We start from the raw sequence: 26,202 nt of genomic DNA, 5'->3' as shown, positions 1-26,202 counted from the left end.
AGTACTATGATGTATCCTTAGCTGCGACTATTCAGCGTTGTATAATGAAGTTTACGAGATTTCTGATAAAAACGAGTGATGACGCATGACACGTCGAGGATCGGCGCGCCATCCAATGTCCAGGTCCTTTGAACGTGTTGCGCTTCCAATAAACCGAGTGTCCCAATCTATATCGGTAAAGTTTGACCGTCAGAAGTTGTGGGGAAATAGTAGGGAGGAGCCTACTGTAACTTACTTGTGTCCCAATCATAGTCGTGCTATGAAATTAGGTTGGAATCATCGCAGCATAGTCATGCCATGAGATCGAGCCTAGAATCCAACACAACGATGATGGTTTCGTTTTCGCCGCCTTGGTGAATCTATTGGAGTTGCTTCTTCTAGCAGTTTTATCCCTCCTTGATGAATTAAGTTTTGTCATAGGACGTTCGAAAAACAGTCAAATTCACCATAACCGCCTCGGAAGACAAATTGCAGATACGCATTCCTGAGAGTCATTGGTTGGTGACATGACAAGTGGGACAGATGACCCTTGTCATTGCTCGGAGGCTAACGAAATAGAAGGCTTCCGGGTAAACCATGTTATGTAACATCGTATCGAGCTTCCCTCGAGCTCTAGTCTTCACCGTCACTTCAACGCCGCCAGAACTCCATCCTCGCGCACGTCGCCAACCTCTCGATCACCGCTGTGCGCCCGCTGTCGCCAAACTCCGAATCATGCTCGTCTGAACTTCTCATGAAATCTACGCCCTTGAACCTTCGCCGTTGTCACACGCCAGTGACACCTAGAGATGGGCCAGAACTACTCCACCACCGCCGCTGACGGCAATACCCGAGCGGGGATCGATATTCCAGAGCTTGTCGACCTCTCTTACGAGAAATCCCTGGGCTCGGCACGATTTCTCAAAACCATCAGAGCTCGGCATGCCGATGGTCTCGTTGCAGTCAAGGTTTTCGCGAAACCGCTGCTCGCCGGCTTCAACCTTGATCTCCACCGGCAGCAGATCGAACGTGTGTAGCTGCCAGCTCTCTCGTCGGATTGTGGCTACGGTCGTAAGCTGACAGCTTGTAGGCGAACAGGAAGCGCTGCTGAACATACCTAACGCCTTCACGTATGACAGGGTTGTGGAGACGGAACGGGCAGCATATCTAGTTCGGCAATATCTCTACAGCAGCTTATACGATCGTATCAGCACCCGGCCGTTTTTGGAAGAGATCGAGAAGCGATGGATAGCCTTTCAGCTCCTGTGCGGAATCCGGGATTGCCATGCTCAGGGTGTACACCATGGCGATATCAAAGCTGAAAATGTTCTCGTCACGTCCTGGAACTGGATATACCTCACGGACTTTGCGCCCTTCAAGCCGACATACCTTCCGGCAGATAACCCGGCGGATTTCTCCTACTTCTTCGATACGTCGAGCAGGCGGATATGTTACATAGCCCCAGAGCGGTTTCTCGATCCCAACCAGGAACGGGAGGACACTAGTATTACGGACGAGATGGACATCTTCAGTCTTGGCTGTGTCATTGCGGAGCTTTTCTTGGAGGGAACGCCGCTCTTTACTCTGTCCCAGCTCTTCAAGTATCGCTCAGGAGATTATGACCCCGCGCCACAATTGGCCAAGATCGAGGACCCAGAAATTCGACAGCTTATACAGCACATGATCAGCCTCGATTCGTCCAAGAGGTATTCGGCGGAGAAATATTTGAATGAGTGGAGGCGAAAGGCATTTCCAGAGTACTTTTACAGCTTTTTGCATCAATACATTGGCTTTGTCACAGACCCCACCTCTGGTCGCACTCATCTTCCCGAGGAGGGTAATGATGCGCATGACCGTGCGGACCACAGAATAGACAGAATATACCACGATTTCGATAAGATCTCCTTCTTCCTCGGATTCGAGCTTAACGAGGAGGCACCGAAGAAGACGTCCGCAAGCGATGACATAATTCCCATTCATCTTGATATCCCAAACTACCAGCGACACTCTTCGGCTGTGCGTAGGAGACATGTTATTTCGGACGACGGGACTTTAATATTCCTGAGTCTTCTGGCTTCTTCGCTAAGAAACACAACCCGCACCGGTTCTCGAGTGAGAGGATGTGATGTAATGTTGGCCTTCGCGGAACGGATCACCGACGAGGCGAAGATGGATCGGTGCTTGCCATATCTAGTCTCTCTTCTGGGCGATGAGAGTGTAATTGTACAGGTGGCTGTCATCCGGACCATTACACAACTGGTTAGTATAGGTCCTGCCTTATAATGAATTACCCCCTGACGTGGAATGCAGATGGAAATCGTCGAAGTTGCATCTCCTACCAATGCAGATGTCTTCCCTGAATATATCCTTCCCAAGCTTGAACACTTTGCTATAAGTGAGAGCACGCTGGTTCGTGCCACATATGCGTCGTGCCTTGCATCACTGGCCAACAGCGCTGCGCGGTTTCTCGATATGACCCAAGCTCTACGCGCGGACGGTGTTTTACCCACCACAGATCCCGAAGCCGAGGCATCTAGCGATACGGCATCGGCTCAAGCACTTTTCGATACTTCACGGAATATTCTTGTGCGGTACTTCCAGGACCACGCAAAACTGCTTTTGACCGATAGTGATTCTGCGGTGCGCCGTGCGTTCCTGAGGTCGGTGTCCAGGCTTTGCGTCTTCTTCGGGAGGAACAAGGCAAATGATATCATCCTGAGCCATCTCAACACCTACCTAAACGACAAAGATTGGATCCTGCGATGTGCGTTCTTCGAAACCATCACGGGAATCGCCACGTACCTGGGAAGCGTGGCTTTGGAGGAGTATATCATGCCACTGATGGTTCAGAGTTTGACCGACCCGGAGGAATTCGTTGTTGAGAAAGTACTGCGTTCACTTGCAAGTATGGCAGAGCTGGGGTTGTTCCAAAGAAGTAAGATATGGGAGATGGTCGATGTCGTGGGAAGATTTACGATGCATCCCAATATATGGATCCGGCAAGGGGCCGTCGGGTTTATCGCAGCCAGCACAAAATGGCTGGCACCGGCAGACATTCATTGCATCGTCTTCCCGCTTCTGGCGCCGTTCCTGAGGACTAAGATGGTTGATCTCTCCGCCCTGAATCTACTGGAGAATCTTAAGAAGCCGGTATGCATATTTTTCCTTTTAGCTCACTCCGACCGCAATGGCGCTAATCTAGTTCGCGCCTACAGCTTTCACGAAGTGTCTTTGAAATGGCGGTGAACTGGGCTATGCAAGCTCGGGATGGCCACTTCTGGGCCAGTGCTCAAGGACAACGCACGTTTGTATTCGGATCCGTGACCGATTCGGTCCCGAAAATATCTACCAGAGATGCGCAGGCTCGGATACCCAAAAACCAAGAGGATGAAGTCTGGCTCGGCAAGCTTAGGAATATGGGGATGCCACCGGACGACGAATGGAAGATCGTGGCCTTGAGGGAGTACATCTGGAGGATGGCTCAATCCAAACCTCGATTACTCTCTGATAGCACAACTTCGTCAATAGGGGCAACAATCTCACTTCAGAACCTCAACATCACACCGTATACTATCTTCTTTGATGAGAATGAGAGTCTCTTCAAACTCCTGGCACCGCGGTCGGACAATCCTTCGAGACCCCTCACAATCTCCGACGCTCTCATGGATGCATCGAGGACAATTGACAAGCCTCTCCGGAAGTCCGCATCAAAACTACATCTGAAGCGGATGGCGGAGGATATTCGCCGGCAGCAACGGAACGTTGAAGGCAGCGGAAGTCTGTCTGGTTCCGGGTCGACCACTCCCACTATCACTGCAGTCGACACTGGCACTACGACTAAGCCTTTGCAGATCCCCGCGGTCAGGATAAGTGGTACCGACAGTGCACCGGTCACGCCCAACTCTGTGGAAAATCACCTGGTTTTGCGCCATAAGGGGAGCAAAAATAGCTTGTTGAACAGAGGAATGGGCCCTTCGAAAGCACCGGCGGAAACGAGTACTGTATCGACCACTGCCGTTGGAAGGGTGGGAGCACCGCTCTCGAAGGGTACCAATGGAGAGCCGACGATCACTCCGTCCCTGGAACCGCAGTTCCCATTCCGAGCGGCTCATTCGTATGATGGAAATGACCCACACATTCTTCATCTCTTGGACACTATGTACCTGCAGAACTATCCGAGCGATATCGTCGAGTTCGGGCCGACGATTATTCCAGCTCAGCGACAACAACCCATCAAGAAGAGCAATGGCCGTCTTGCTAGCGGCATGTGGAAACCGGAGGGCACTTTCGTCGCCTCGTTCGGAGAGCACACGGAGCCCATCAACCGAGTCGTGGTGGCACCCGACCATAATTTCTTCGTAACGGCGTCAGATGATAGTACGGTCAGGATTTGGGACACGACAAGGCTGGAGAAGAACGTTGGCTTCCGGGCGCGGCAGTCATACAAGCATGGCAACAACGTCAAAGTGAAGGCACTCTGTTTCGTAGAGAACACCAGATGCTTTGTGTCTGGCGCCACCGATGGCAGCGTTCACGTCGTCAAAGTCGAATTTTCCACCTCGGCAGCCAAATACGGAAAGCTTCGAGTTATGAGGGAATTCCAGCTTCCTGGCTCCCAGGAATATGCGGTCTGGATGGAACATTTCAAAGCAGACAATGGTTCCAACCTTCTCATCGCCACGAATGCATCAAATATCTATGCGCTGGACCTGCGAACCATGCAGATCCTCTACACACTCAAGAATCCCGTCTACCATGGCACACCGACCTGCTTCTGCATAGACAAGAAGCGCAACTGGCTTGTCGTTGGCACTTCTCACGGGATTCTGGACCTCTGGGACATCCGCTACCAGCTGCGCCTCAAAGCCTGGGGCCTCCCCGGGTCCACACCCATCCATCGCCTCCAATCCTACCCTCTCAAAGGCCGCAACCGTTGGATCCTCGTCGCCGGCGGCACAGGCCCGGGCGAACTCTCCGTCTGGGATTGCGACAAGGTCGTCTGCAAAGAAGTGTACCGCGCGGGCTCCCCCAGCAGCAAAGACTGGTCCAAGCCATACGACGCCTGGAACGTCGACGACGAGTCGCCGGAGACGATTCTGCAACGCTTCGCCACATCTCTCACGCACCTCGATACACCGACCTCCTCCACGCCGCCAGACCGCGGCGTCCGCGCCTTCGTTGTAGAACCCGACTTCGAAGCCAACGCCGAACCCCGCTCCGTCACGCCCGGCTTCATCATCGCCACCGGCGGCAACGACCGGAAAATCCGCTACTGGAACACCGCGCGCATCGAGAACTCGACCATCATCTCCGGCCTCGAGGTCGACGAGGCGAAGCCGTCGTACGTCACCACGCACCCCTCCCAGGGCCTCGCCATCTTCTCCGAGAAGGCCTCGCACGGCGATACAGAGTCCGTCTCGTCTACCGGCTCCGGGGGGATTAGGGCTTTCCTTGGTGTTGGCGGTAGCTCCGCTGCTGCTACCTCCGCCAGCAGTAACAGCAACGGGAGGAAAAAGAGCTCCTCGTCTTCAGGTAACAATGGGAGGTCGTCCAGGAGCACGGTTATCAGCCAGCAGCAGCAGCAGTTGCTGAAGTCTCATCTCGACACGGTTACGGATGTGGCGTTCCTGGAGGTGCCGTATGGAATGGTTGTGAGCGTGGACAAAGGGGGGATGGTTTTTGTGTATCAGTGATTGCGATTTCTTTTTGAGGGATGGCGTTTGATTTCTATAGCGTTCTATAGCGAAGGGATATTATGTACTACATCGAGTTCCGTATGATCGATCGCGAGTGGGATGAAATTATGCTTCAATGACTGCCTCTCTCTCATCAATTCTTTTTTCCATGCACCACACACACACACACATCCACAGAGCATATCTGTCATACTCATCCCATGCGAGAAATCCCTCCATCCATACAACCCGTATACTCATCACACACACACGTAGAGAACATACATTCAACCCCCATTTCCTCTTCCCCCAAAAACCACATGCAAAACAATGCGCGCAGACAAGACAGAAGGTGGGTAACAAATGCCGAACCCAAACAAGAGCACACCCCGAAGAAGAAGAAGAAGAAGAAGAAGAAGAAGAAGAAGAAACAAAAAACACCCACAAGAAGAAAAAAAGAACTGGCACATAAAAAAACGGAAGACCTCGGTCTGTTTAGCTATCAAGACAAACGGGAACATCATCATCCCAAAAGATCAACATCCAGCCCCATCGCGCGCATGAAAAGGTTCACATTCTCACGTTTCTGCACACCGATCTCCGGCGGGAGGATCTTGCTTGCTTGAACGTTTTCCATTACGCGGTCCCTATTGATGGTCAATCAACTGGAAACTTCCTAAAAGAAAGGGAGGAGGAGACATACTTTACAGCCGACACCAGCGTCTGCTGCTGCAACATATTCGCGCCGACGGCCATGCTCGCAAGGAACTGCCAGACATACTGGTCATCCGAGAAGTTTCCGTTTGGCGGGAAGCAGTTATTCCAGTGGCCGTTGAGAGTGTTGAACAAGCGGTCGTACACGCCCTGCCACTCATGGAGCGCGTGGTCGTCTAGGTGTCCGCTCTGCTTCAGAATCTCGGCGCGAGAGAGGAACATGGTTAAGAATTGTAAGCCGATTTTGGTCATGCATACTGGCTGCAGGTCCACGCGGTCGAGCATGATCTTGAGGAGACCGCATACGATCTCGTAGGACGCTTCGTACATGTATCCGAGCAGCGGAGGGAGCACGTGATTGGCGAAGATTTCTATTTCTTCGCGGTGCGCGGAGGGGAGTTGAGTCTCCTCGGGGCGGTAGATGCCGTTTTTGACGACATCCAAAATGTCGAGGTGCACGACGATCATGGTGAGAACGGTTAGACGCTGCTCTTGATCTAGATGCCGGAAGATTCGTGGCATGGCGCGCTTCATCTTGGAGAAGGACAGAATAGCGATGAAGGGGTGCGTGTAATGCGAGCTGTCATTGTGTCAGGAGGTTGCAAAATCATTGGGAGCTGGCAGAGGATCTTACGCTAGATCAATTGGTTGATGGATCTTGGTCTCCGAGTAGAGCTTGTTAGCCAATTGATCACGCTTGTTTGACCATTCTTGGTGCATTTCCGTCGGAGATTGTCCAGGTGGTAAGACTGGCAGCTTCGAATGGTCTCGCTCGTGGATTTCCAGTTCCAAAAGGGCATCATAGACATTCTCGATGGCTCGCAGTAGCGACTTTCTGTCGGCCAAAGATGGTTTTGCCTGCTGTGTGATTAGCAAACATATCCTATACGTGTAAGGGATAATTATTGTACCTTCTTGCCCTGGTCGACACCACTTTCGGACTTCTTAATGTTCAACATCGGCCTCGGCGTCTTGACATTGCTGAACGAAATCTTCCCCAGACTACCCTCCAGAACCAACTGGCTGGCCTTCGGTCTCGCCTTAGCGGCAGCCACCGCACGCGCGACTTGTTGCTCCATGCGCTGCAAGTGGTTGTCCTGTCGCCTGTTTCCCCGACCGCCATGGCGGAAGAGGTAGGTTTGGGCAAGTTGACTCAATGGCTGTTGTGGGTTTGACCGGGCCCGGATGGCGGAGTGAACTATGTAGTAGAAGTCTTCATTAACGTTGTCTTCTGCATTATTAATGGAGACAAGTTGTTGAAGCTGTATTCTCTGGATGAAGTTCTTGTCTTGAGGGGTCATCAGGCCGTTATACCGAGCCTGCAGGAATGGGTTAGCAATTCGATGATAGAACTTGCAACAAAGAAATATAGCACGTACAAGTAGCGCGATCTTGTGGTTTCTTTTCAACCGTTTGCTTTCCTCCTCCAGATATCTTAGACGGTCGGTTTCCGACATAGTCTGCAGCTGCTGAGCAGGCAAGTGTGTGGCCATTCCGTACTGATTGCGTCCCTGGGGAGCACCGGCAGGATCCTGCTCACGCGGCGGCACCCGTTGCTGTTGCATGGGCAGCATTGGCGGCATCGCCGTTATCGGCGGCGCCGGCGACTGCCGTCCGATGGCACGATCCGGAAGCATCTGGGGAAGCTGTGCCGACTGTTGTGTCTGATGCATCATCTGCTGCATGTGTGGAGGCAGCTGATGTTGCGGGAATCCCCGCAGATCAACGGGCGGCGGCGCAAACTGAGGCACCTGGTGGCTGGGAGACGGGGTGTGCTGGGGTATTTGGTGCTGGAACTGGTGCATCGGCTGGTTGGGAGGACCTTGCGATTGGTAATGCTGCTGCTGCTGCTGAAGCGGCGGTTGGACCGGTGGCGGCTTTTGGCTCATGGCCAGTATCTGAGCTTCCACTTCCTCAAGACTCATAAACCTTTTACCCATACCCGGGATTGCAAGCGCTGGAGCAGGTGGTGGTGTCGGCTCATACTGGTGCTGATGATACTGTTCCTGCTGCATTGGCACGGGAGAGGTTCCCCACAACGACATGTCTGGCACGAGTGCGGGGAGCTGTCCTGTTTCGGTCATCATCGACGTCGGCTTAGCCGCAGCCGCCGTCTTTACGGGTTTTGCGGGCTGCTTCCTGGTGTTCGACCGAGTGTATACCGCATGTTCTTCCTGGATGACTTCGGCTACCTTCGCGGTGGCACCGGCGAAGTCGAAGTCTCGATCTGATGGCATCCACGATGTCTTAGCAAAGCAGATCCAAAGGATCTTCGGGCATGATGACGGCCTACCAGTGCTCGTCCCGCCAAAAGTGTCATCGTTGAATGCATCGTCAGTCTCGTCAAGGGCATCGCCGAGCCCATCGTAGGTATCCTCAAAATCAATGCTGCTCCAGAATCAGCACCAATTCAAGCCGCTATGCTATCAGAGGCAAACCGACCCATCTTCATCATCATCGATCGACTTTCCTTGCAATCCAGCGAAAGGGTCGGGAGTCTCTCCAAACCCGGGTGCCCTGGAGGGATGACCTCGCTGGCGGGGATTTTGAGTGGGCTCGAAGCCAAAAAATGACATGCCCGATCAATCGAGAGCCGTAGATATAGGCGCCGGCGTAGCTAGGGAAAAAGGACAAAGAAATAGCAAAATATCTAAGAGTCAATATTTGAGAAACAAGTGGTAGAGAAGCTGGGCGATTATGTGGAAGTCGGATTGCGCTGGAGGACAAAGACAACGCGGGGGTTGGTGGTTGTGGTGGGTCTGGTGGGGTGATGGAGTGCGGCCGGGTAAGCTCGACGGTGAAGTCGCCCTGACGTGGAGCTGCAGCAGCTCCCAATGCGGACCTCCCGCGGACCTCCCGCTGGCCACAGCAACCGCGACTCCGCAACTCCGCGGTTGCCGAGATCTGAGAGTACCATTAAGCTTATCGACTCAAGCAATCGCACTGGTGTTGGCGAGATAGTACGGTACAGTATGGCCAGCTTATCCACGTGCGGATCCGTTGAGGCTCTCGGGCAAAGCTCAAAGATCCCCACAAAATCCGCGCGCCAACCGGACAGATCCTTCCAGATCACCGATAACTGGCTAGGTAGATACCATATTTCTCCTTTCTTCTTCATCGCAGCTTCTTTCGCGTGAGGTGAAGAGACCTCGGTGTACCAAGCCATTCGCATCGACATTCAAAATTCTTCTCCTTCGAGCTCCCGCGCACGCTCGTTCCACCTTTGCCATGCCTGCGCTGTGACTCCGCGTCATCTCAAGCCTCCACCATCCGTGGCCACCGTCGGCGATCGCTGCACAGCCTCCCAGAACCGGCCCGAGCAGTTTCTCTCGTGTGTTCTGCTCACGCGTTGTCACTCGGCCTGCCGATGTGGGCGCCCCCAGGTTACGCGCGGCCTGACGTGATGGCTCGGAGCGATTGGCCGTGGGGGCCGGACCGGCTTCACTTGCTCGTGATACTCTACTCAACTCTACTCTATGTCGACCGGAAGAATCGAGTATGTACCTGCATGTCCAGTGCCATTTAACGCAGTGGACACTACCGTGTTCTTTCCGAGTGTACTTTCTATGCAGAAGAACGGCCCGAGCTTCGGGCCTGGGCGAGACCGTTGCGCACTGCCTGCAACGGGCGTTAAATTTGGCCTCCTATTCGCAAGTACGTGCCACTTGCTTACCTCCTGCAAAAAAGCAATCCTAAATCTACGTATGCGCGCATAGCTCTGTTTGAGCCCCAAAAATAAAATAAATTCTCCTTCCTTATATGTGAAGCTCAGCTCAGCTTCCAGAACACCTATTGAACGAACACACAACCGCAACGCAACCGCTAGTTATATCTTCCATTCCCCCCAGACAGCGTGCTTGTGTACCTGTCCTTGTCTTCGCGGTACTTTCAGTACCTCCCACCTCCATTACTGCTTGTTCTGCGAACCGTCACATCCCCACCGCTACATTACGTCCTTCCTTCTACGACCGTTCGCTTCCGCACCCCCGACAGAGAGAGAGACACACACACTGAGAGAAGAGTCCCTCTTGTCCCGACTTTCTCTTCCCCGTCTGGTCCGCTCTTCCACCGCCATCGCTCTTATAGTACTCTCCGGTCTTCTCGTGCTCATGCGATAGGAAATAGCATAGGCCAGATCCACCACGCACTCGTTCCCTCTGTCCTCATAGTGACGACGACCTCGCTTCGTCGGTCGCCGCCTACAATCCGTCAACATGCCAACTCCACAGAACACCCGCACTCTGCGCTTCGCCCTACTGGCATTCTTCGTATGTGTTTGAAAGTCTGGCCTCTCTGAGGCACTCCTCGTCGTAGTAGCAAGCTGACCAGAATCTGTCGTCGTTTCCAGTCCCTCATCGTATTCTACAAGGTCTACACCAGTGCCTACGACACCAAGGTCCCACTTCCAGACGTCGCTGAAATCCAGAGGGCGCAACGGCTGGCCGCAGCTGCCAACACACCAGCTAAGGACACGACTGTGAACACACCTGCTGGCTTCCCCCAGGCCGTCTTTCCCGGTGAGCGGGCAAATGCCACCTTCGTCACCCTCGCCCGCAACAACGATATCTGGGAGATCGCCAAGTCGATCCGCATGGTTGAGGACCGCTTCAACCGCAAGTTCCACTACGATTGGGTTTTCTTGAACGACCAGCCTTTCGATGACGACTTCAAAAAGGTTACTACTGCGCTCGTCAGCGGCACAGCGAAGTATGGTGAGATCCCGAAGAAGCACTGGAGCTTCCCCGATCACATCGATCAGGATAAGGCCAAGCAAGTCCGCGAGGATATGGTATGTATCAACAGTTGTGCTCTGATCGTATAACTGCTGATAGGATTCCTTCCACAGCACAAGAAAGGCATCATCTACGGAGACTCGATCTCGTACCGCCACATGTGCCGCTTCGAGTCTGGCTTCTTCTTCCAACAGGAGCTGATGCTTGACTACGAATACTACTGGCGTGTCGAGCCCTCCATTGAGCTGTACTGCGACATCGACTACGACGTGTTCAAGTACATGAAGGACAACAAGAAGAACTATGGCTTTACTCTGTCGCTCTACGAATACGTCGAGACCATTCCCACACTTTGGAATAGCGTCAAGACCTTTATGAAGGAGCACCCAGAGCACATTGCTAAGAATAATGGAATGCAATTCGTCAGCGACGACGCCGGTGTCAATTACAACCGCTGCCACTTCTGGTCCAACTTCGAGGTCGGCAACCTTAACTTCTGGCGAGGCAAGGCGTACACGGAATTCTTCAACAGGCTTGATCAGGATGGTGGTTTCTTCTACGAGAGATGGGGTGATGCACCTGTTCACAGTATCGCCGCTGCATTGCTACTGCCCAAGGATGAGATCCACTTCTTCAACGATATAGGGTATGCTTGACTCACTCTGCCACTGCAATTGAACCATTCGCTGACCGATTGAAGTTACTACCACGTCCCCTTCACCCACTGTCCCACCTCTGAGGAGGACAGGCTGAAGCTCAAGTGCACCTGCGACCCCAAGAAGAACTTTGACTGGAAGGGTGCGTTGCCTACCCCCGCCCCCACGTATACCCCCGCATAAATACTAATATTGTGCGTTTCAGGTTATTCATGCACGTCACGATTCTTTGAGATGAACGGCTTGGTGAAGCCGGCGGGATACGAAAAGCAGATGGACTAAAAAAACTTCCTTCACGTGTATTCCGTTTTTTATTTTTTATTTTCCTACTGTTTTGTTGTACCTACTTTTTCTGATTTGATACGACGGGATTGTATCGGACATAACTAGGGATAGATGAGATATGGACGGACCAGCTATTCAACAGTGCGGCGGGAATGTGGAATAAAGTGGTCCGATACCGATAACGTATTGTTTATTAGCTGAAGATGTGGAGGTGAGGATGCATTGCGGCTGCGGCTGTGAACTGTTGCCTCACGGCTGAAAATGACTGAACTTACGCAGAAGGCGTCGTCACCTCTCACAGCCCGACAGGCCTAGAATCCTTGCATACCCCACACACCATGAATTATCCAGTGCCGGAACAGCATGGAAATAGCTGCTGACTGGCGATCGATTTCACAACTCCGAGTGACACCACATGGACTAGGTATCCAAACCTCTCCTCCAATCGAGAAAGCCCAAATCCGTCCACCATGTGCCATTGCCCTCTATAGTACAACACCGTAACCCCCTCCTCATCAACAGCTCTAAGCTTTCGTCTTCTTGGTTCCATACTTGGACCTGGACGTAATCCTGTTCGGTACACCGCCCTTCACGCAGTCAGCATTCCACCCAACCCCATCATACTCTCACTTCCAGCCACAGGGACATACCAAATCCATAGCACCCCGAATAAGATGGTATCTGACACCAGGACAATCCTGGGCCCTTCCACCGCGCACCAGCACGACCGAATGCTGCTGCACATTGTGACCTAGGTATACAATCAGCCCCAACCCTCCATCCCGCCATCCCACCACCCGCCATCACTCTCCACTCACCTTCACCAGGAATGTACGCCGTAACGACTTGATCGCTGCTGAGCTTGACACGGGCGATCTTTCGCTCCGCAGAATTGGGTTTCTTAGGCTTCATGACAGTGACACGGATGCACACGCCCTTCATGCACGGTCGCTTTCCCTTCGACAGTGCGGGGGACACGGGCTTGCGCGCCCGCGCCTGCTTGCGGCAGCCCTTGAGCACCTGGTTGAAGGTTGCCCAGCGCCGGGGGATCGTCGGTGCGATGATGGGTGCGGGAACGCGCGTGAGCATCGGCAGCCGTGGAGAAAGGTGCACGGCGGAGGTGGCGGCGGTGGCGGCGGTCAGCCGGACGTGGGCGAAGGCAGTGCGGAGGGCGAACATTGTGCGGGCGTGGGGAGGTGAGCTTGCGGATTTTTTGGAGGTGGGACAGACGGGTTCTGGAGAGCAGGTAATGACAACCGGGTAAGCGGCGGTGCTTCGGAAGTTGCCGAGTCGGATGGTGGAACCGCGGGGTCGAGTGATGTCCTCACGGTGGTATGAATGATGGTGGCATCTAACGGCCACCGTACTTTACTGTAGTATAGATACACCATCTTCTCTAGCCAGAATTCTACAATGCAACTGAAATCCAACGGAACTTCGCTACCGGCTCGCTATGAAATAGCGAACAATGGTCACACCCAATCCCGTGAGCAGCGCTCCTACGGCAACACCCTCCGCCGCAATCGTCGTCAGCTCCCTCTGCGTGAGCACCACCTCATGCTCGCTCACGAGTGCCTTAGCCTTCTCTTTCATAAGTTTCACCTTCTCCCAGGTCAGCTCGCCCAGTGCCCAGGCTTGGTGCTCTACTGCCGACTCGCCTCGTGACCATGCCTGTTGCTCCTGCTGCTCGGCGACGGACTCTCCTTCTCCGACCGCGGTGACCTCGGGCTCGGGTTCTAGAGTAACGGGGATGGGTGCCTCCTCGATGGCCGCGACTTCAACCAGGTCTGATGTGACCTCCTCCATTGTCTCCGTCGCCGTTTCGTTCGGTGTAGATATTTCGGTGGTGTTCTCCGCAACCAACAACACCTCCCCATCCTCGGGTGCCAGCGCCGTTGGTACGCTGGACAGCACGTACTTCTTGTTTTCCTCCTGGATCACCTCCCTGACCTTCTCCTCAAAGCCACCAACAAGCCTCCGCCTCTTCCATGGCTCCAGCCCCAATTGGACTACAATAAACAGCAGGACGTTGAATCCCATTAATCCCCACGTACCCCACGTACTGGCTCTCCGAATCTTATCAGACCAAATCTGCTCCTCGTGGTACCGGGCAAGTATGCTCCTCGCCAGCTGATCCTGCGCCTCATCCGCCGTTCTCTCCGCCTGTGACAGTTGCTCCTCCGCCGCGCGCTCCGCCTGCTCGTTGGTGTGGTCGGACCGGTACAGCTGCGTGAAGCGTTCCAGATCCGTTGTTGACCACGCATGCTTCCGCTGTAGGAGCTCGTTGACTTCGCGCTGCGATGCGGACCGCCGGTTGATCGCGTTTTGGTACTCCTCCTTCGCGTTCCGTACGGCAAGGCGCGAGGCTTGAACGTGGCGCTCTACAAATCATTCTCCCCACTCATTAGCCCCGTCATGCTCCCCCTACCCCCCCCCTCCCCCCGTTCCCGTCAACAATGAGCCATACCAAGCGCATCAATCGCCTTCTTCAATGTCTCAATGTCCGAGTACCCCGTCAGGATGTTGAGCTTCTGTCCCGCGGTGAACACGGCAGTCTGTAGGTCGTCCATTGCCTTCGAGAACCGTTTTGACGCCTCGGAGCGGCGCAGTTCTCGCTGCGAGGGGAGGTTGCGAAGGCTGTTGGTAGGTGGGACACTCGATTCCGGTGTGGGTTTCGATTCCGGCGTGACCTTGGATTCCGGTGTGGTTTCCGACTCCGACACCCCTTCTACGGGCTTCTTATCCGCATCTTTTGGTTTATCTATCTCCGAAGAGTAGAATCGCAATTGACGAGTCCATGCGAGCTGGAGCTGGCTAGTGTGAGATTGACATCGGAGACATGTTGAAGGTGCTGACTGCTGCTGCTGCCGGAAGTTTGCCAGGTGGCCAGTGCGCGGGAGGAGAGTCGACGTGGGTCTCGCCACGAGTGTTCGTAGAAGCGGCCTCATCGCGGCGGAGAAGGACGATGTTGACTGGGTCAATGGGTGGAAGATTGCTCGTCGAGCATGGGGAGTTGAGGCTCGGTCGCTGGTGGAGAGACATCTTGCGGGCGACGTCAATTCCGGCTAGCCGGAGACGGTAATCCGTACACGAGTGATGGAACGTGTAGCACCGCCGGGTTTTAATGGGGCTTCAAAACTTCCGGGGCCAGGACCGACAACTCCATTGAAGCTAAAATTCTACAGCACACGAAAGCCAAAGCTGCGATACAGAGGCTGTTGCAACGTCTCATTCTGTGCCACTTTCTGAACCGTAAGGACCGCCGTACCACCCATTCCAGCACGTGTATTTTTACGGGCCGCTTTCGGTATTAAAAAGCCCCGGTCAAGCAGCGTCATAGACCCACCACAAAGCCCTCAATCAACTCCACCGCCAAGTGCCATAATCTCACCCGCACCGAACACGCCCTTCCCTCGGCATTTAGGGGAAGATAACGGCAGAAGGCACAGCGAAGATCTACACTTCCGCATCACTAGGCACTGAACAAACGGGAAAGCATGCCGAGCCATGTGTGTACGAACCATCATGGGTGGGGCCCTGAAGTAGAGTACAAATGGCGGGGGTACACCTCACCCAAAGTCTCCACATACATTCACAGAAGCAACCATGGCCACCGTCGATTTGAACCACAAGGCGATTGTCTTCACCGATTTTGACGGTATGAACGGCCGGCCGGAAGAAGGAACGGGTTCGGGTTCGAGAGATAGAGACAGAGGCTGACTGGAACTGCGATAGGAACGATCACATTGACGGATAGCAATGACTACCTTGTGCGCCTTCCCCCTGCTCCTCCTCCTCCTCCCCCAGTCCCTCCCTTACTCACCCATCGTAGGTCGACAACATCGGCTTCGGCTACACTCAACGGCGCACGCTCGGCGCCGAGATCCTCGCAGGGCGTCTCAGCTTCCGCGACGGCTTCCACGCGATGCTGAGCTCCGTGTCTCCGCACAAGACGATGAGCGAATGCCGCGACATCCTCCTGTCGCACATCCAGCTAGACCCCGGCTTCAAAGTATTCTACGAATGGTGCCAAACGCAGGATATCCCCGTGATCATTTTGTCGTCCGGCATGGAGCCACTGATCCGTGCGCTGCTCGAGAAGCTGCTGGGCCCCGACGAGAAGATCGAGATCCTCGCGAACGGCGTCAAGGAGTGGGAGGGCGGTTGGGAGATCGTGTTTCATGATGAGTCGCATTTTGGACATGATAAGAGTAGGGCCATTAAACCCTTTAAGGAGGCGAGGGGGAAGTTGGCGGAGGGCGTGGAGAAGCCGGTCTTCTTTTACTGTGGAGACGGTGTGTCAGATCTTAGTGCGGCAAGAGAAACGGATTTGCTGTTTGCAAAGGCGGGACATGGTGAGTACGGTGAGAAAGCTGGAGGGGCGCAGGGCTGATATGTGACAGATCTCATCAAGTATTGTCAGGCAGAGAATGTGCCGTACAAGGTGTTCGATGATTTCAGCGGTAAGGATCCATCCAATTCATCGTCGACACGAGCTGACTATTGCAGACATCATGAGAGACGTTAAGAGCGTAGTAGAGGGAGTCAAGACGGCCGCCGACGTTGCGGAGAACCGTTGAGCGTTCTTTCCTTGATCTAGAGCACTTCCATTCCACAGAAATCGAACTAGAACTATAGACATAACCTCCAAGTCGTTTCCATTATCATCTTCTGCGATCATCAAGCTCCACCTCACCATCGCCATCTACACCATCATTAATCTCCCCCTCCGGACTTGGTGGCGTCCTCCTTTGCCTCTCCCAAAACCGTAGCTTCCTCTTCGCCCACGCCGCCGAGCGCGCAATAAGCTCCCACAGCTTCTCCTCTCTGTATCGATCTTCCTCGATATCATCTTCATTCCTGGGGTGCTCGCGATTCTCCATCTTGAACTGGAAGCGGAGCACATCCTTTCTCGTGACGATACCACAGAGCTTTCCACGATGCTCGACCAGCACAACCCGAGGCCCGACTTTCTTAAAGATCTCCATAACGGTTTCCAGGGGAAGGCGTGGGTGCACTGTTAACGGAGTTGGGTCGACGAAGCGTGCGAAATCGACGGAGAAGCCGCCACCGGAGAAGGAAGACGCGGAAACTGTGATTGTCGCGGTTGCGGGAGTGAGATTCTGCTGTGGTGGGGTAAAGAAACAACGTGCGTTGAAGGGGATGGAGCGTTGGCGTTTTGCGCGATCAACGCCGTAATTGAGCTCTGACCGGTTGAGGTAGCCCATGATCAGTTTCGAGGTGCGATCTTGGACTATGGGGAAACCTTGGTATTTGGTTGTTGCAAGTATTTGCTCTATTGGAGAGTCAGCTGGAACACCCTCCTACCAGAGAAAACGCAAACAAACCTAGTTCTCCCAAAGTCATCCCTGACGCAGGTATCACACATAGATCATCGTTCATAACTTGGGACACAGGGACACCAAAAGAGTGATCCTCCTTATGATCCAAAAATGGAAACCCATTGAACCAGATCATCCTATCCGCAATGCCACCCTTCCCCAGGCGTTCCGAGACAGCCTTGGTAACGCCAACAACGATCATGGTGGGGAGGATATACGTCAGCGCGCCTGTGAGCTCGAACATGATGACCACCACAGACACAGTGATGTGCATTATCCCACTGAGAGCTGCAGCCGCCCCAAGAAATGCGTACGTGCCTGGTGTGATGCACGGAATGTCGGGTTGGCAGCTGGCGAAGAAGCGGGAGTTCGGAGCGGCTTCGTGGAGCGCTTGAACAAGGATTCCAACTGTTCGGCCGAACGAGGCACCGATAGCCATGGACGGGACAAAGATACCGGCTGGGACTTTACATCCGTACGATATTATGACGAAAAAGATACGGATAACGGTGGCCATGATGAGGGAAAACACCATCGACCAACGATGGCTGGGTCTGTAGACACATCATTAGTTCGCAATCGCAACAACAACACCAGGACGGACGAGCGTACTGGCAGAGTCCATTGTAATCGTGGGCACCTTCACACTCTCTGAACAGAATCTCCATGCTCTCGGTCATATCGATTCTGAGGAACATGTTGAAGTAGCATATCACCGCAGTAGCACCCGCCAGGAACGTTGCCTCGGCGATAGCATATTTCGTGAGATAGTGTTTCCGGAAAGCCTGTGCACGGAGATTCCACTTGATCACGAATTCACCATACAAGCCACCAAAGATACCGAGTATGATGAAGAAAACCACTTCGAAGAAGTGCCAATCTCGGTCGTAGTGGACTTGGAACATGACGAGTTGTCCTGTACGGAATGGATTCATGGCCTACGTACTGCGGTCAGACATCGTAGCCCCAGGAAGTAAGTGGGGTACATACCGCCAACACGGCTGTAGCAACCAGCGCACAGAAGTAACTGCGCCACATAGTCTTCAACGGGAAATTGGTGGACATTTCCTTCGGGAATCGTCAGTATGGCCGTCCAGTATACTTAGGACAGAGGTCTAACCTCGAGGGAGAACAAAACGCCACCGATAGGCGATCCAAAAGCCACACCCACACCCGCCGCCGCACATGCCGACATGATCTCTCGCATCTTCGAGGCATTCCTCTTGTACTTATCAAAGCACCTGCTGATGACGTTTCCTGCGCAGACGGCATAATGGACACTGGGCCCTTCCTTTCCGACGCTCAGTCCAGACGCAATAGCCAGTGGCAGCCCGATCGATTTGATAAACAGTGTCCACCATCCGAGGAAGCCCTTCATCACGAAGCCGGCAATAATGCATTTGATCTCTGAGATTCCGGAGCCGGCAGCGTATGGTGCGAAGGACTTAACTAAGATTGCGGAGGTGAAGGCGAAGAGTATCTATGTGGTCCCACTCATTCAATTTCGCGCCCGGTAGAGCGGAGAGAGACCGACGGTTGGACGAACACAAGACGTACAGAAAACAATATGTAGAGAATGTAACTTATGGGCCAGATCCTACTCCAAGGCTTCCACTCGGCGCATGCTGCATACAATGCTCGTTAGCTCTCCCCGGAAGCTCTCGGCCTAAAACTGACAGGCGGCTACCTACTGCCTTCGGCCCCCCAGCAGCAAAAGTTTTCGTTCAAGTAAAATGCCGTGGTGCAGTGACCGTGTTTAATGTCCGCCAGCCACTCGGTGACGATGTTCAGAAACGAAGCGTTAAGACCGATGGCGGCACCTGTATAAAATCTCAGCCTTATGACCTCTCCTCCACAGTAGCAGCAGCGCCAACCTATTATCGTAATCACAATCCACGCCTGTCCAGCATCATAGGATTCGTACAGCTTCCTCCGCCAGCCCGTTGCACCTCCGCCCCGACGGAAGAACCCATCTCTATTCTTTCTCGAGATCCTCCGTTGTAGCTGGGCGCGCGCAGCATCCTGAACCCAGTCTGTGAAGCTACCGTCAGCTATCGGTCAGCTGCCGTGGGGACGAGAGCGTCGAACCTATAGTGGTAAAATCCTGTTCCCATCAGCACCGCGCCCTCCTTCACTTCACTCGACAGAGACACACCTCATATCTCCGAATCTCCTCAATCTCCTCAACATGTTCGTGGGTGCCGGCAACGTCTTCGCGGGCAGCGCCGGCCTCAGCTGAGTGCGTAGAGATCGCGAACGAGAGGCGCGACGAGATGGAGGGTCGGCGCAGGTGGGTGCGCAAGTGAGGTGTGGTCATGACATCCGAGTCCGCGTTTGGCGGGGTGGTAGGTGGGGGGGATCGGAATGTGTTTCGTTTTAGCTTGAGACAGCCCCGACGGATGGCGTTGTATATAGGGTGGTGGATGATGGTCGACGCTCCCTCCGGACTGGACGGGGATGATAGGGTTAGATAGCTCGGTGAGAGCGTGCGTGTCATACCTACTTTAGCACCACCACGTCTCCCAGTTTCACTACGCGTCGAGACTTCGAGATACATGCAACTGCAACTTCTTCAGTTACTATTCCCTTGAGAGTCACTCCCACCAACTTCTACAATGCCTCCCAAACCCGCTGTGTCCGCAAACTACCTGGACCCCGACAGCGCCACGGGCCACTCCATGCTGCCTCGTACCTCCATCCCTTACTCTCCTCAGTCTTCAATCCGCCGCCCCACTCTTTGCGTACTGACCATTCCATGCATGTAGGAGCTCGAGTGATGAAAATTATCAAGACCGACGAAGACGTATACCAATGCAACAAGCAGGCGACCCACCTCATCTCCATAGCGACAGTGAGTCCACACCGCCCCAACCAGTTTCGCACTGGCTGATTCACTCGATGTCTACAGGAGATGTTTATACAATACCTCGCTGAGCAAGGCGTCAAAACTCTCGCCGCGGAGCGGAAACAGCGCAAGACGGTGCAATACAAAGACCTCGGTGCGTAGGTGCGTTTCCACGCCGTCTACTATGGCTTACAGTATGTCCGTGGGGAATGCAGCAAACGCCGTGGCTCGGATAGATAATCTAGAGTTTCTGTCGGACGTCGTGCCCCAGACAGTGGCGGTTAAGCAGACGAGGGAGACGAAGGCGGCGAAGTCGAAAAAGAAGACGGCTGTGGCTGAGACGGGACAGACGACGCTGAGCACGCTAATGAAGCCGAAGCAAGCAGCGGTAGATCGGGTGGAGGCTACGCCGGAGCCGGAGTTGGATGAGGGAGCGTCTTCACAGAAGGGGAAGGGGAAGGCGGAAGAGACTGGAGTGGAGATTTCGGACGATGAGGATGTGGTTATGGGATGATTGCAGGATTGTTTCGTGCACAATAGCACGACCATCCCGTACTCGAACCACCAGAACGCCTTAGATATCCTTAAGCTAAGCAATCGTACAAGTCTTGCATGTGGAAACAGAACCGCCAGTGCCCATCCGCCCACTATTTCTTGCTCTAGTTCGCCTTGGTAACCTCGTCCACACTCGAAAGTCCCGGAATCGTGTTCTGCAGGAACGCCATGAACGGCTTCTCGACAAAGTATCCCTGCTGATCATACCAGCCCGAGAATGGGTTCTTTGCTGTCGTAGTGGTTGTCTTTCCCTTCTCGGTCTTAGTGACCTTAAGCTCGTAGACGGGCGTGTACTTCTCGGAGGAGCTCTCGAGGACGATCTACAATGCGGCCCAACACACACAAGTCAGTCATCATACCTCTGCATGCACTCGTTCATACGCAGAGGCGCACCTTGACCCCGTTGCGCTCGCCGACAAACACCTTGCTGCCCTCAACTCCCCATATCCACCACGTCAAGATGGTGTTGAGAACGAAGTACGCGACGACGGCGTACAGTGTGTATTCCTTGGTCTTCTCGAAGTTCGCGACGGTGTAGTCGAAGTAGAAGGTTGCGCCGGCTATCGCGCATGCGGTGAAGCCGATCGCTAGACGCACGTCCGTGTAGATGTTGGATTGCTTGAAGCCGAGAGACTTCATGTACTGTTGGGGAAGATGTTAGCTAAGCTTCTTCTTCTTCTTTCCTCGGCACAGCTTTGGTGAGGACGGGATAGGATAGAGACGCACAGGTGGAATGGCATCGTCGGTAGTGTTCTTGAGCTCTGTTTGGCGTCGAGTCAACGAACGGTTAGCGGAAATTCATCGGGCGCATGGAAGGTGTGTAGGGTGTGTGGAGACACAGCACGCGCAACTTACCGGAGATCGCATACAAGTTAACCTTTGGTTTATCGGCCATGACTGCTGAGTGAATAATTCGCTGGTGAGTGAAGGTATCAATCGGGAGTTCTGTTCGTTCGTTCGGTGGTGGTTGTTTATTTCTCCCTATGCCTCCGTTGCGGTGGTACTATACGGTCTCGAGTTCTGGCCACGGTTGTTGTGGTTGCGGTCTTGGGTCACCAATCAGCGTCCGGTTATCGGCATTAGTCAAAAAAAAGAAAGCGCCTCAAAGTCTCTCCGACATCACCCAATTCTCTCCGAAACCGCCGCAACCCACCCTCTGCACCCATCCACCATCTCCCCTCACGTTCACGAACCACACCACAACAATGAGCTCCGCCGTCCGCACCACCGCCACGCGCGCCCTCCGCACTCTGCGCCCCACCGCCGCGGCCGCCATGCAGGCCCGCAACTCTTCCTCGGATACTGCGGATACCTACAAGAGCCCGTTCGCGGGTGCTTCCGCTCACCAGACCACAAAAATCCCGGACTTCTCGAAGTACCGGTCCTCGACTGGAACCCGTGGCAATCAGGTGTTTGGGTACTTCATGGTCGGAACTATGGGTGCTCTGTCGGCGGCCGGAGCGAAGGCTACTGTTCAGGGTAGGTTGACTTGCTGCCGGGGTGGAGGGGGTGAGGGGTGGAGGGGGTGAGAACGGATGCATGATGCAATTATGTCCAACTCTACAATCCCACAATTTCACTCCTCCACCTAGCAATACGAGATCGGATGCGATCAATTCCACAAGGGATTGATGGATGGCTGACTCACCACCACAGACTTCCTCGTCAACATGTCCGCCTCAGCCGATGTCCTTGCCATGGCCAAGGTAGAAGTCGACCTCAGCAGCATCCCAGAGGGCAAGAACGTCGGTCCCACCGCCCCTCCATTTCCCACACACGCACTCACACTTTACAGGTTATCATCAAATGGCGCGGCAAGCCAGTCTTCATCCGCCACCGCACACCCGACGAGATCGAGGAGGCGAACAAAGTGAAGATCGAGTCGCTCCGCGACCCGCAGGCCGACGCCGACCGCGTCAAGAACCCCGAGTGGCTGATCATGCTCGGAATCTGCACCCACTTAGGTTGTGTGCCCATCGGCGAGGCCGGTGATTTCGGTGGTTGGTTCTGTCCTTGCCACGGATCGCACTACGATATCTCTGGACGTATCCGACGGGGCCCCGCGCCGCTGAATCTGGAGATTCCCGAGTATGAGTATGTCACCCCCATGCACCCGCTACTCCATAGCCCTCCCCCCCGCATATGTGTGTGCTTACACGGATATATAGCTTCCCCGAGGATGGAAAGCTCATCATCGGTTAAACCTCGGCTTCTTGGATCGGTTTCCGTCGGCCTTCGATTGGTTTCTAGACTGTAGAGAGGGAGCAGAGGGAAGCAGTAAAAATGCCATTTGTATCAAACGGGGTGAGAGGGGTTTAGAAGTGTCGGTGTCAACAAGCCCATTTTTTCCTCATCTTCAAATTCTATCTACCATATGGGGATTTACAATCAAGCGTTGTATTCTGTTGCGAGGTGGAGGTCGTCGTTATTGCAGTTTACTTACTTACAATACCTCTCTTTCATGCTTTCACAAACGAGGACAAACGGGATAGCGCAAGGTCAATGTAGATATGCGACGGAATAATCTCGATTAGAAGGAAAGAAAATGGAGAATTCTATCCCCGTACTGCACCACAACCTCCCGACAAAACAACCGAAAAGCAAGGTGTAAAAAGAACAAGCTGCGAACACAAAGGAAAGCACACGAGGGTACCATAGACAGCAACAGAGAAAACTACAAAGCACTAAAGAGATATATACAAGCATCAATCGAACGGACGGATCTCAGCTCAGCAACGTGGGATGTAATGGCAGGCAAAGGAACACGAGGGGTCGAACAAAGTTATTAGGGATTCAGAAGTCGCCGTGACACATGCTTTTTGACAGTACGCACACAAACCCCAGCATCCTCCTCCTCCCCCTCCTCCCCCCATCTATGATGACGCTTTTGGTGGTGGTAGGATGTGTATTCTGCTCCCGCATTCTTTGTACTATTTCTAATCCATGATCTAGAGGAAGTAATCCGGTGTACCTAAGAGCATACTGTTAATATGGGCACAATCGAAGTAAGGAGGGCGAGGAAACGTACGCCTTGAAACCATCGGCTCGCCGGCTCTCGGGCAAGGATCAAACTGCAGGCTGTGCACCAAGTCAGTACAATGTCATTCCAATTTTTTGCTGCGTTCTTCTCGGCGGGGTCTGCATACAAAGTGTATTTGAGATGTTCGTCAATCTCCATGATCGCCGCTTGATTACCACATCGATAACAATAGTTCGGTGCTATTGGTCGGTGTCAGCATACACCAAGGATGTGGTTGAATGAGATACCCCGGGCACAAGACGACATACCTGAGAAAATAGTGACGACATTACGGTCTTGCGACCAGTTATACCCCTCCATGACCAACTGATGGGCTCGTGCGACAAGTGTGAGCCCGTTGTTTTGGTTGAACGCCTCGGATATGTCCTGTCCGAACGTGTATCCAGCTCCTCGAGGCGATATTCCCCATCCGCAGCGGTCGTCGGGGTCTGACCATAGCAGATCGCACATCGGCCCCTCGTGGGGCACCTCTTGGATACGGTCGAGCGCCCTAATGTTGTCTAGAGTGTCGATGCTGGGTGACAGACCGCCGTGAAGACAGAAGATCTGGTTGTCGATCAGGGCGGTGAGGGGTAGGTAGTCAAACAGGTCCGTGAATAATCTGCGCAGCTTTCCGTCAGCAATCGTACACATCCCAAGCTCGAGTGCAAAGGTTCTCATACTTCCAGACGTTCGCGTTGCCGTACTTGCGCAAGCACTCATCGTAGAAACCATACACCTGCGTGATCTGCCTAGACTCGTGGTTTCCTCGCAATATGGTGATTCGCTGGGGGTAACGAATCTTCAGAGCTACCAGCAGCGTGACTGTCTCCACCGAATAGTATCCACGATCGACGTAGTCACCTGGGTTTTCATACTTTTAGAGCGGCACGGTATTTATCAAAGAGATGTGAATTGATGGTGGTGGTAGCGTACCCATGAAGAGATAGTTGGTGTCTGGGTTAGGCCCTCCGATTCGGAAAAGCTCCATGAGGTCGTGGAACTGTCCATGGATATCTCCACACACTGTCACCGGGCATCTCTTGGGTGCTCATCAGTTTCTGGGGGAATCTCAGAGGGATGATGGTGGGCCAACATACCACCGGCTGAACGTTGGACTCGTCTTGGAGGATCTCCCTAGCCTACCGCCGCAGCCAACAAAGGGAAGAAGTCAGCAAGACTTCCTTCAACATGACTATTTTTTCGCAACCTCATCGTCCGCCCGCCGCATGCATCCATCATTCCCATCCGATCCCATCCCATCCCGCGCCAGTTCGGAGCAAGCTTCCCGCCCGGAAGCAGAGATGCGTTGTATCAGATAATTTGAGTCCGGTCCGGGCGGACAGGAGGGAGGAAAAGATCGCGATCGAGATCATTGTGGGTGTGATAGTGTGATAGTACCTTCTCGCAGAGCCGCTGCACGTCCAACTCGCTGAGCTGCTTGCACTGCATCAACGTCGCAATCCAACCATCCAGCTCGTTTATCGACGAAGAATCCTGAACAGCTATGCTCGAGGGTGGAGGGGGGGCTCCCCCGACGTCTTCCATCTTGGTATCCATGCCTCTTTCTTGGTTGTGGGGGGTTGCTGCTGGTGGTAGTGGTGGTAGGAGAAGGAGATCGGTTGGGTGTGCTTGTAGTGGTAGTTTTGCGTTGGGTTGTCCTAAGTGAGACGGGGCTTGTGGGGAGGCAGATGCGGGGGGATGGAGGGGGGTATGTAACGAGGACGTTATTCGATCTCGTGGGTGAGGTTCGACGAGTCAAGTTCCGCGACTGGAGTTTTTTTTTGATGATGATGATGAGGCTGGGTTGGGTTGGGGGAGGGGGGGGTGGTGGTAGTTGTTTGTGTTGGTAGTGGTTGTTGTGTGGGGGGGTAAGGTAAGGTAAGGAGGGGTTGGATAGGAAGCAAATTGGAGGTAGGAGTTGGAAAGGTGAAAGCAACAACTCTGAAGTAGAGTAGACCGACAGCGACCGGCCGACCGAAGAAACACAACACAACACACCTCACAAGGGGCAATGAGCGAGATAAGCGGGGCGGGGTGAGCGCGACTGGCGGGCGACAACGGCAATAGCCATGCCAAAAGCGGTAACCAAGAGGAATTAGCAGCCATTAGAGCGGCAAACAATACGAGCTGAGTAAGTTCCCCAGGTCCTGGAACCTGCAGCGAAATAGAAGAGGCTGTAACCACAGCTCAGCTTGCTTTCGGCTCGTGAACTTTCCCCACGGAAGCTGATCTTGGCTGTCACGTGGCCACGCAATAGAGTTTAACTTTTTCTCCTGCCCCTCCACCTGCTCGCTCCGTCTTCGCTGCGTGACCCCTGCACCTCTGACCTCACTCCACCTCAAACCCTCACCATGAAGACCTTTGATCCGCCGAACAAAATCCTCAACATGAAGACC

General features: G+C 53.7%; 11 protein-coding genes across 11 annotated transcripts; 5 read left to right on the top strand and 6 right to left on the bottom strand.

The window, feature by feature from the left end:
• The first annotated feature begins 538 nt into the window (after window positions 1-538).
• BZA05DRAFT_137051 (uncharacterized protein) lies at window positions 539-5,758 on the top strand. The gene is made up of 4 exons (XM_051478857.1): window positions 539-1,008; window positions 1,070-2,238; window positions 2,290-3,129; window positions 3,195-5,758. Exons 1-4 carry the CDS (start codon window positions 789-791, stop codon window positions 5,670-5,672), a joined length of 4,707 nt encoding a protein of 1,568 aa, XP_051336672.1. The 5' UTR covers window positions 539-788; the 3' UTR covers window positions 5,673-5,758.
• A 23-nt stretch (window positions 5,759-5,781) lies between these two features.
• On the bottom strand, window positions 5,782-9,136 carry BZA05DRAFT_406758 (topoisomerase II-associated protein PAT1). Its single transcript, XM_051484550.1, has 7 exons — window positions 8,811-9,136; window positions 8,662-8,756; window positions 7,748-8,595; window positions 7,280-7,687; window positions 7,003-7,226; window positions 6,358-6,948; window positions 5,782-6,301 (listed from the first exon to the last, which is right to left on the bottom strand). Exons 1-7 carry the CDS (start codon window positions 8,942-8,944, stop codon window positions 6,178-6,180), a joined length of 2,424 nt encoding a protein of 807 aa, XP_051336671.1. The 5' UTR covers window positions 8,945-9,136; the 3' UTR covers window positions 5,782-6,177.
• Window positions 9,137-10,107: 971 nt separating this feature from the next.
• BZA05DRAFT_406755 (nucleotide-diphospho-sugar transferase) lies at window positions 10,108-12,326 on the top strand. Its single transcript, XM_051484549.1, has 5 exons — window positions 10,108-10,636; window positions 10,717-11,157; window positions 11,215-11,747; window positions 11,802-11,899; window positions 11,963-12,326. The coding sequence occupies exons 1-5, from the start codon at window positions 10,583-10,585 to the stop codon at window positions 12,037-12,039; spliced, it is 1,203 nt and encodes a 400-aa protein (XP_051336670.1). The 5' UTR covers window positions 10,108-10,582; the 3' UTR covers window positions 12,040-12,326.
• Window positions 12,327-12,328: 2 nt separating this feature from the next.
• On the bottom strand, window positions 12,329-13,245 carry BZA05DRAFT_406751 (30S ribosomal protein S12). The gene is made up of 3 exons (XM_051484548.1): window positions 12,861-13,245; window positions 12,693-12,793; window positions 12,329-12,629 (listed from the first exon to the last, which is right to left on the bottom strand). Exons 1-3 carry the CDS (start codon window positions 13,219-13,221, stop codon window positions 12,567-12,569), a joined length of 525 nt encoding a protein of 174 aa, XP_051336669.1. The 5' UTR covers window positions 13,222-13,245; the 3' UTR covers window positions 12,329-12,566.
• Window positions 13,246-15,160, bottom strand: BZA05DRAFT_406749 (sensitive to high expression protein 9-like protein, mitochondrial). The gene is made up of 2 exons (XM_051484547.1): window positions 14,510-15,160; window positions 13,246-14,423 (listed from the first exon to the last, which is right to left on the bottom strand). The coding sequence occupies exons 1-2, from the start codon at window positions 14,988-14,990 to the stop codon at window positions 13,483-13,485; spliced, it is 1,422 nt and encodes a 473-aa protein (XP_051336668.1). The 5' UTR covers window positions 14,991-15,160; the 3' UTR covers window positions 13,246-13,482.
• A 488-nt stretch (window positions 15,161-15,648) lies between these two features.
• On the top strand, window positions 15,649-16,622 carry BZA05DRAFT_420993 (HAD-like domain-containing protein; the record flags this gene model as incomplete). Its single annotated transcript, XM_051485673.1, has 5 exons — window positions 15,649-15,700; window positions 15,778-15,812; window positions 15,875-16,397; window positions 16,446-16,505; window positions 16,552-16,622. The coding sequence occupies 5 exons, from the start codon at window positions 15,649-15,651 to the stop codon at window positions 16,620-16,622; spliced, it is 741 nt and encodes a 246-aa protein (XP_051336667.1).
• A 63-nt stretch (window positions 16,623-16,685) lies between these two features.
• On the bottom strand, window positions 16,686-19,855 carry BZA05DRAFT_406736 (chloride channel). Its single transcript, XM_051484546.1, has 10 exons — window positions 19,540-19,855; window positions 19,473-19,488; window positions 19,259-19,417; window positions 19,076-19,204; window positions 18,942-19,009; window positions 18,505-18,864; window positions 18,375-18,452; window positions 17,997-18,322; window positions 17,391-17,938; window positions 16,686-17,338 (listed from the first exon to the last, which is right to left on the bottom strand). Exons 1-10 carry the CDS (start codon window positions 19,699-19,701, stop codon window positions 16,707-16,709), a joined length of 2,478 nt encoding a protein of 825 aa, XP_051336666.1. The 5' UTR covers window positions 19,702-19,855; the 3' UTR covers window positions 16,686-16,706.
• A 144-nt stretch (window positions 19,856-19,999) lies between these two features.
• Window positions 20,000-20,743, top strand: BZA05DRAFT_447458 (histone-fold-containing protein; the record flags this gene model as incomplete). The annotated part of the gene is made up of 4 exons (XM_051487158.1): window positions 20,000-20,072; window positions 20,150-20,235; window positions 20,293-20,383; window positions 20,445-20,743. The coding sequence occupies 4 exons, from the start codon at window positions 20,000-20,002 to the stop codon at window positions 20,741-20,743; spliced, it is 549 nt and encodes a 182-aa protein (XP_051336665.1).
• A 145-nt stretch (window positions 20,744-20,888) lies between these two features.
• BZA05DRAFT_426825 (signal peptidase complex subunit 2) lies at window positions 20,889-21,679 on the bottom strand (the record flags this gene model as incomplete). Its single annotated transcript, XM_051486030.1, has 4 exons — window positions 20,889-21,104; window positions 21,178-21,426; window positions 21,511-21,545; window positions 21,640-21,679. 4 exons carry the CDS (start codon window positions 21,677-21,679, stop codon window positions 20,889-20,891), a joined length of 540 nt encoding a protein of 179 aa, XP_051336664.1.
• A 234-nt stretch (window positions 21,680-21,913) lies between these two features.
• Window positions 21,914-23,285, top strand: BZA05DRAFT_406729 (ubiquinol-cytochrome c reductase). Its single transcript, XM_051484545.1, has 4 exons — window positions 21,914-22,263; window positions 22,441-22,529; window positions 22,580-22,878; window positions 22,953-23,285. Exons 1-4 carry the CDS (start codon window positions 21,990-21,992, stop codon window positions 22,984-22,986), a joined length of 696 nt encoding a protein of 231 aa, XP_051336663.1. The 5' UTR covers window positions 21,914-21,989; the 3' UTR covers window positions 22,987-23,285.
• Window positions 23,286-23,732: 447 nt separating this feature from the next.
• On the bottom strand, window positions 23,733-25,841 carry BZA05DRAFT_458347 (serine/threonine protein phosphatase PP2A-2 catalytic subunit; the record flags this gene model as incomplete). Its single annotated transcript, XM_051487601.1, has 8 exons — window positions 25,205-25,841; window positions 24,904-24,945; window positions 24,740-24,845; window positions 24,487-24,667; window positions 24,073-24,425; window positions 23,931-24,003; window positions 23,813-23,862; window positions 23,733-23,755 (listed from the first exon to the last, which is right to left on the bottom strand). Exons 1-8 carry the CDS (start codon window positions 25,361-25,363, stop codon window positions 23,733-23,735), a joined length of 987 nt encoding a protein of 328 aa, XP_051336662.1. The 5' UTR covers window positions 25,364-25,841.
• Window positions 25,842-26,202: the final 361 nt, after the last annotated feature.

This window comes from Tricharina praecox, assembly GCF_024521635.1.
Source record: "Tricharina praecox strain CBS 144465 chromosome Unknown BZA05scaffold_24, whole genome shotgun sequence".
NCBI lineage: Eukaryota > Fungi > Ascomycota > Pezizomycetes > Pezizales > Pyronemataceae > Tricharina > Tricharina praecox.
Note: the sequence above shows the minus strand (reverse complement) of the source record. Positions and strands in the feature narration are given on the sequence as shown.

Bases quoted from the DNA above. Each gene is read 5' to 3' on its own strand.
- BZA05DRAFT_137051 (XM_051478857.1), top strand. From the start codon at position 789: ATGGGCCAGAACTACTCCACCACCGCCGCTGACGGCAATACCCGAGCG. The intron at 2,239-2,289 runs GTTAGTATAGGT...CGTGGAATGCAG, and splicing joins TCCGGACCATTACACAACTG to ATGGAAATCGTCGAAGTTGC. The intron at 3,130-3,194 runs GTATGCATATTT...TCGCGCCTACAG, and splicing joins TGGAGAATCTTAAGAAGCCG to CTTTCACGAAGTGTCTTTGA.
- BZA05DRAFT_406758 (XM_051484550.1), bottom strand. From the start codon at position 8,944: ATGTCATTTTTTGGCTTCGAGCCCACTCAAAATCCCCGCCAGCGAGGT. The intron at 7,688-7,747 runs GTACGTGCTATA...CCATTCCTGCAG, and splicing joins ACCACAAGATCGCGCTACTT to GCTCGGTATAACGGCCTGAT. The intron at 6,949-7,002 runs GTAAGATCCTCT...ACACAATGACAG, and splicing joins CATCAACCAATTGATCTAGC to CTCGCATTACACGCACCCCT.
- BZA05DRAFT_406755 (XM_051484549.1), top strand. From the start codon at position 10,583: ATGCCAACTCCACAGAACACCCGCACTCTGCGCTTCGCCCTACTGGCA. The intron at 11,158-11,214 runs GTATGTATCAAC...TTCCTTCCACAG, and splicing joins AGCAAGTCCGCGAGGATATG to CACAAGAAAGGCATCATCTA. The intron at 11,900-11,962 runs GTGCGTTGCCTA...TGTGCGTTTCAG, and splicing joins GAAGAACTTTGACTGGAAGG to GTTATTCATGCACGTCACGA.
- BZA05DRAFT_406751 (XM_051484548.1), bottom strand. From the start codon at position 13,221: ATGTTCGCCCTCCGCACTGCCTTCGCCCACGTCCGGCTGACCGCCGCC. The intron at 12,794-12,860 runs GTGAGTGGAGAG...TTGTATACCTAG, and splicing joins GGCGTACATTCCTGGTGAAG to GTCACAATGTGCAGCAGCAT. The intron at 12,630-12,692 runs GTATGTCCCTGT...GACTGCGTGAAG, and splicing joins TTCGGGGTGCTATGGATTTG to GGCGGTGTACCGAACAGGAT.
- BZA05DRAFT_406749 (XM_051484547.1), bottom strand. From the start codon at position 14,990: ATGAGGCCGCTTCTACGAACACTCGTGGCGAGACCCACGTCGACTCTC. The intron at 14,424-14,509 runs GTATGGCTCATT...AATGATTTGTAG, and splicing joins GAAGGCGATTGATGCGCTTG to AGCGCCACGTTCAAGCCTCG.
- BZA05DRAFT_406736 (XM_051484546.1), bottom strand. From the start codon at position 19,701: ATGACCACACCTCACTTGCGCACCCACCTGCGCCGACCCTCCATCTCG. The intron at 18,453-18,504 runs GTTAGACCTCTG...CGATTCCCGAAG, and splicing joins GCGTTTTGTTCTCCCTCGAG to GAAATGTCCACCAATTTCCC. The intron at 18,323-18,374 runs GTATGTACCCCA...CGCAGTACGTAG, and splicing joins TTGCTACAGCCGTGTTGGCG to GCCATGAATCCATTCCGTAC.
- BZA05DRAFT_406729 (XM_051484545.1), top strand. From the start codon at position 21,990: ATGAGCTCCGCCGTCCGCACCACCGCCACGCGCGCCCTCCGCACTCTG. The intron at 22,264-22,440 runs GTAGGTTGACTT...TCACCACCACAG, and splicing joins AGCGAAGGCTACTGTTCAGG to ACTTCCTCGTCAACATGTCC. The intron at 22,530-22,579 runs GTCGGTCCCACC...CACACTTTACAG, and splicing joins GCATCCCAGAGGGCAAGAAC to GTTATCATCAAATGGCGCGG.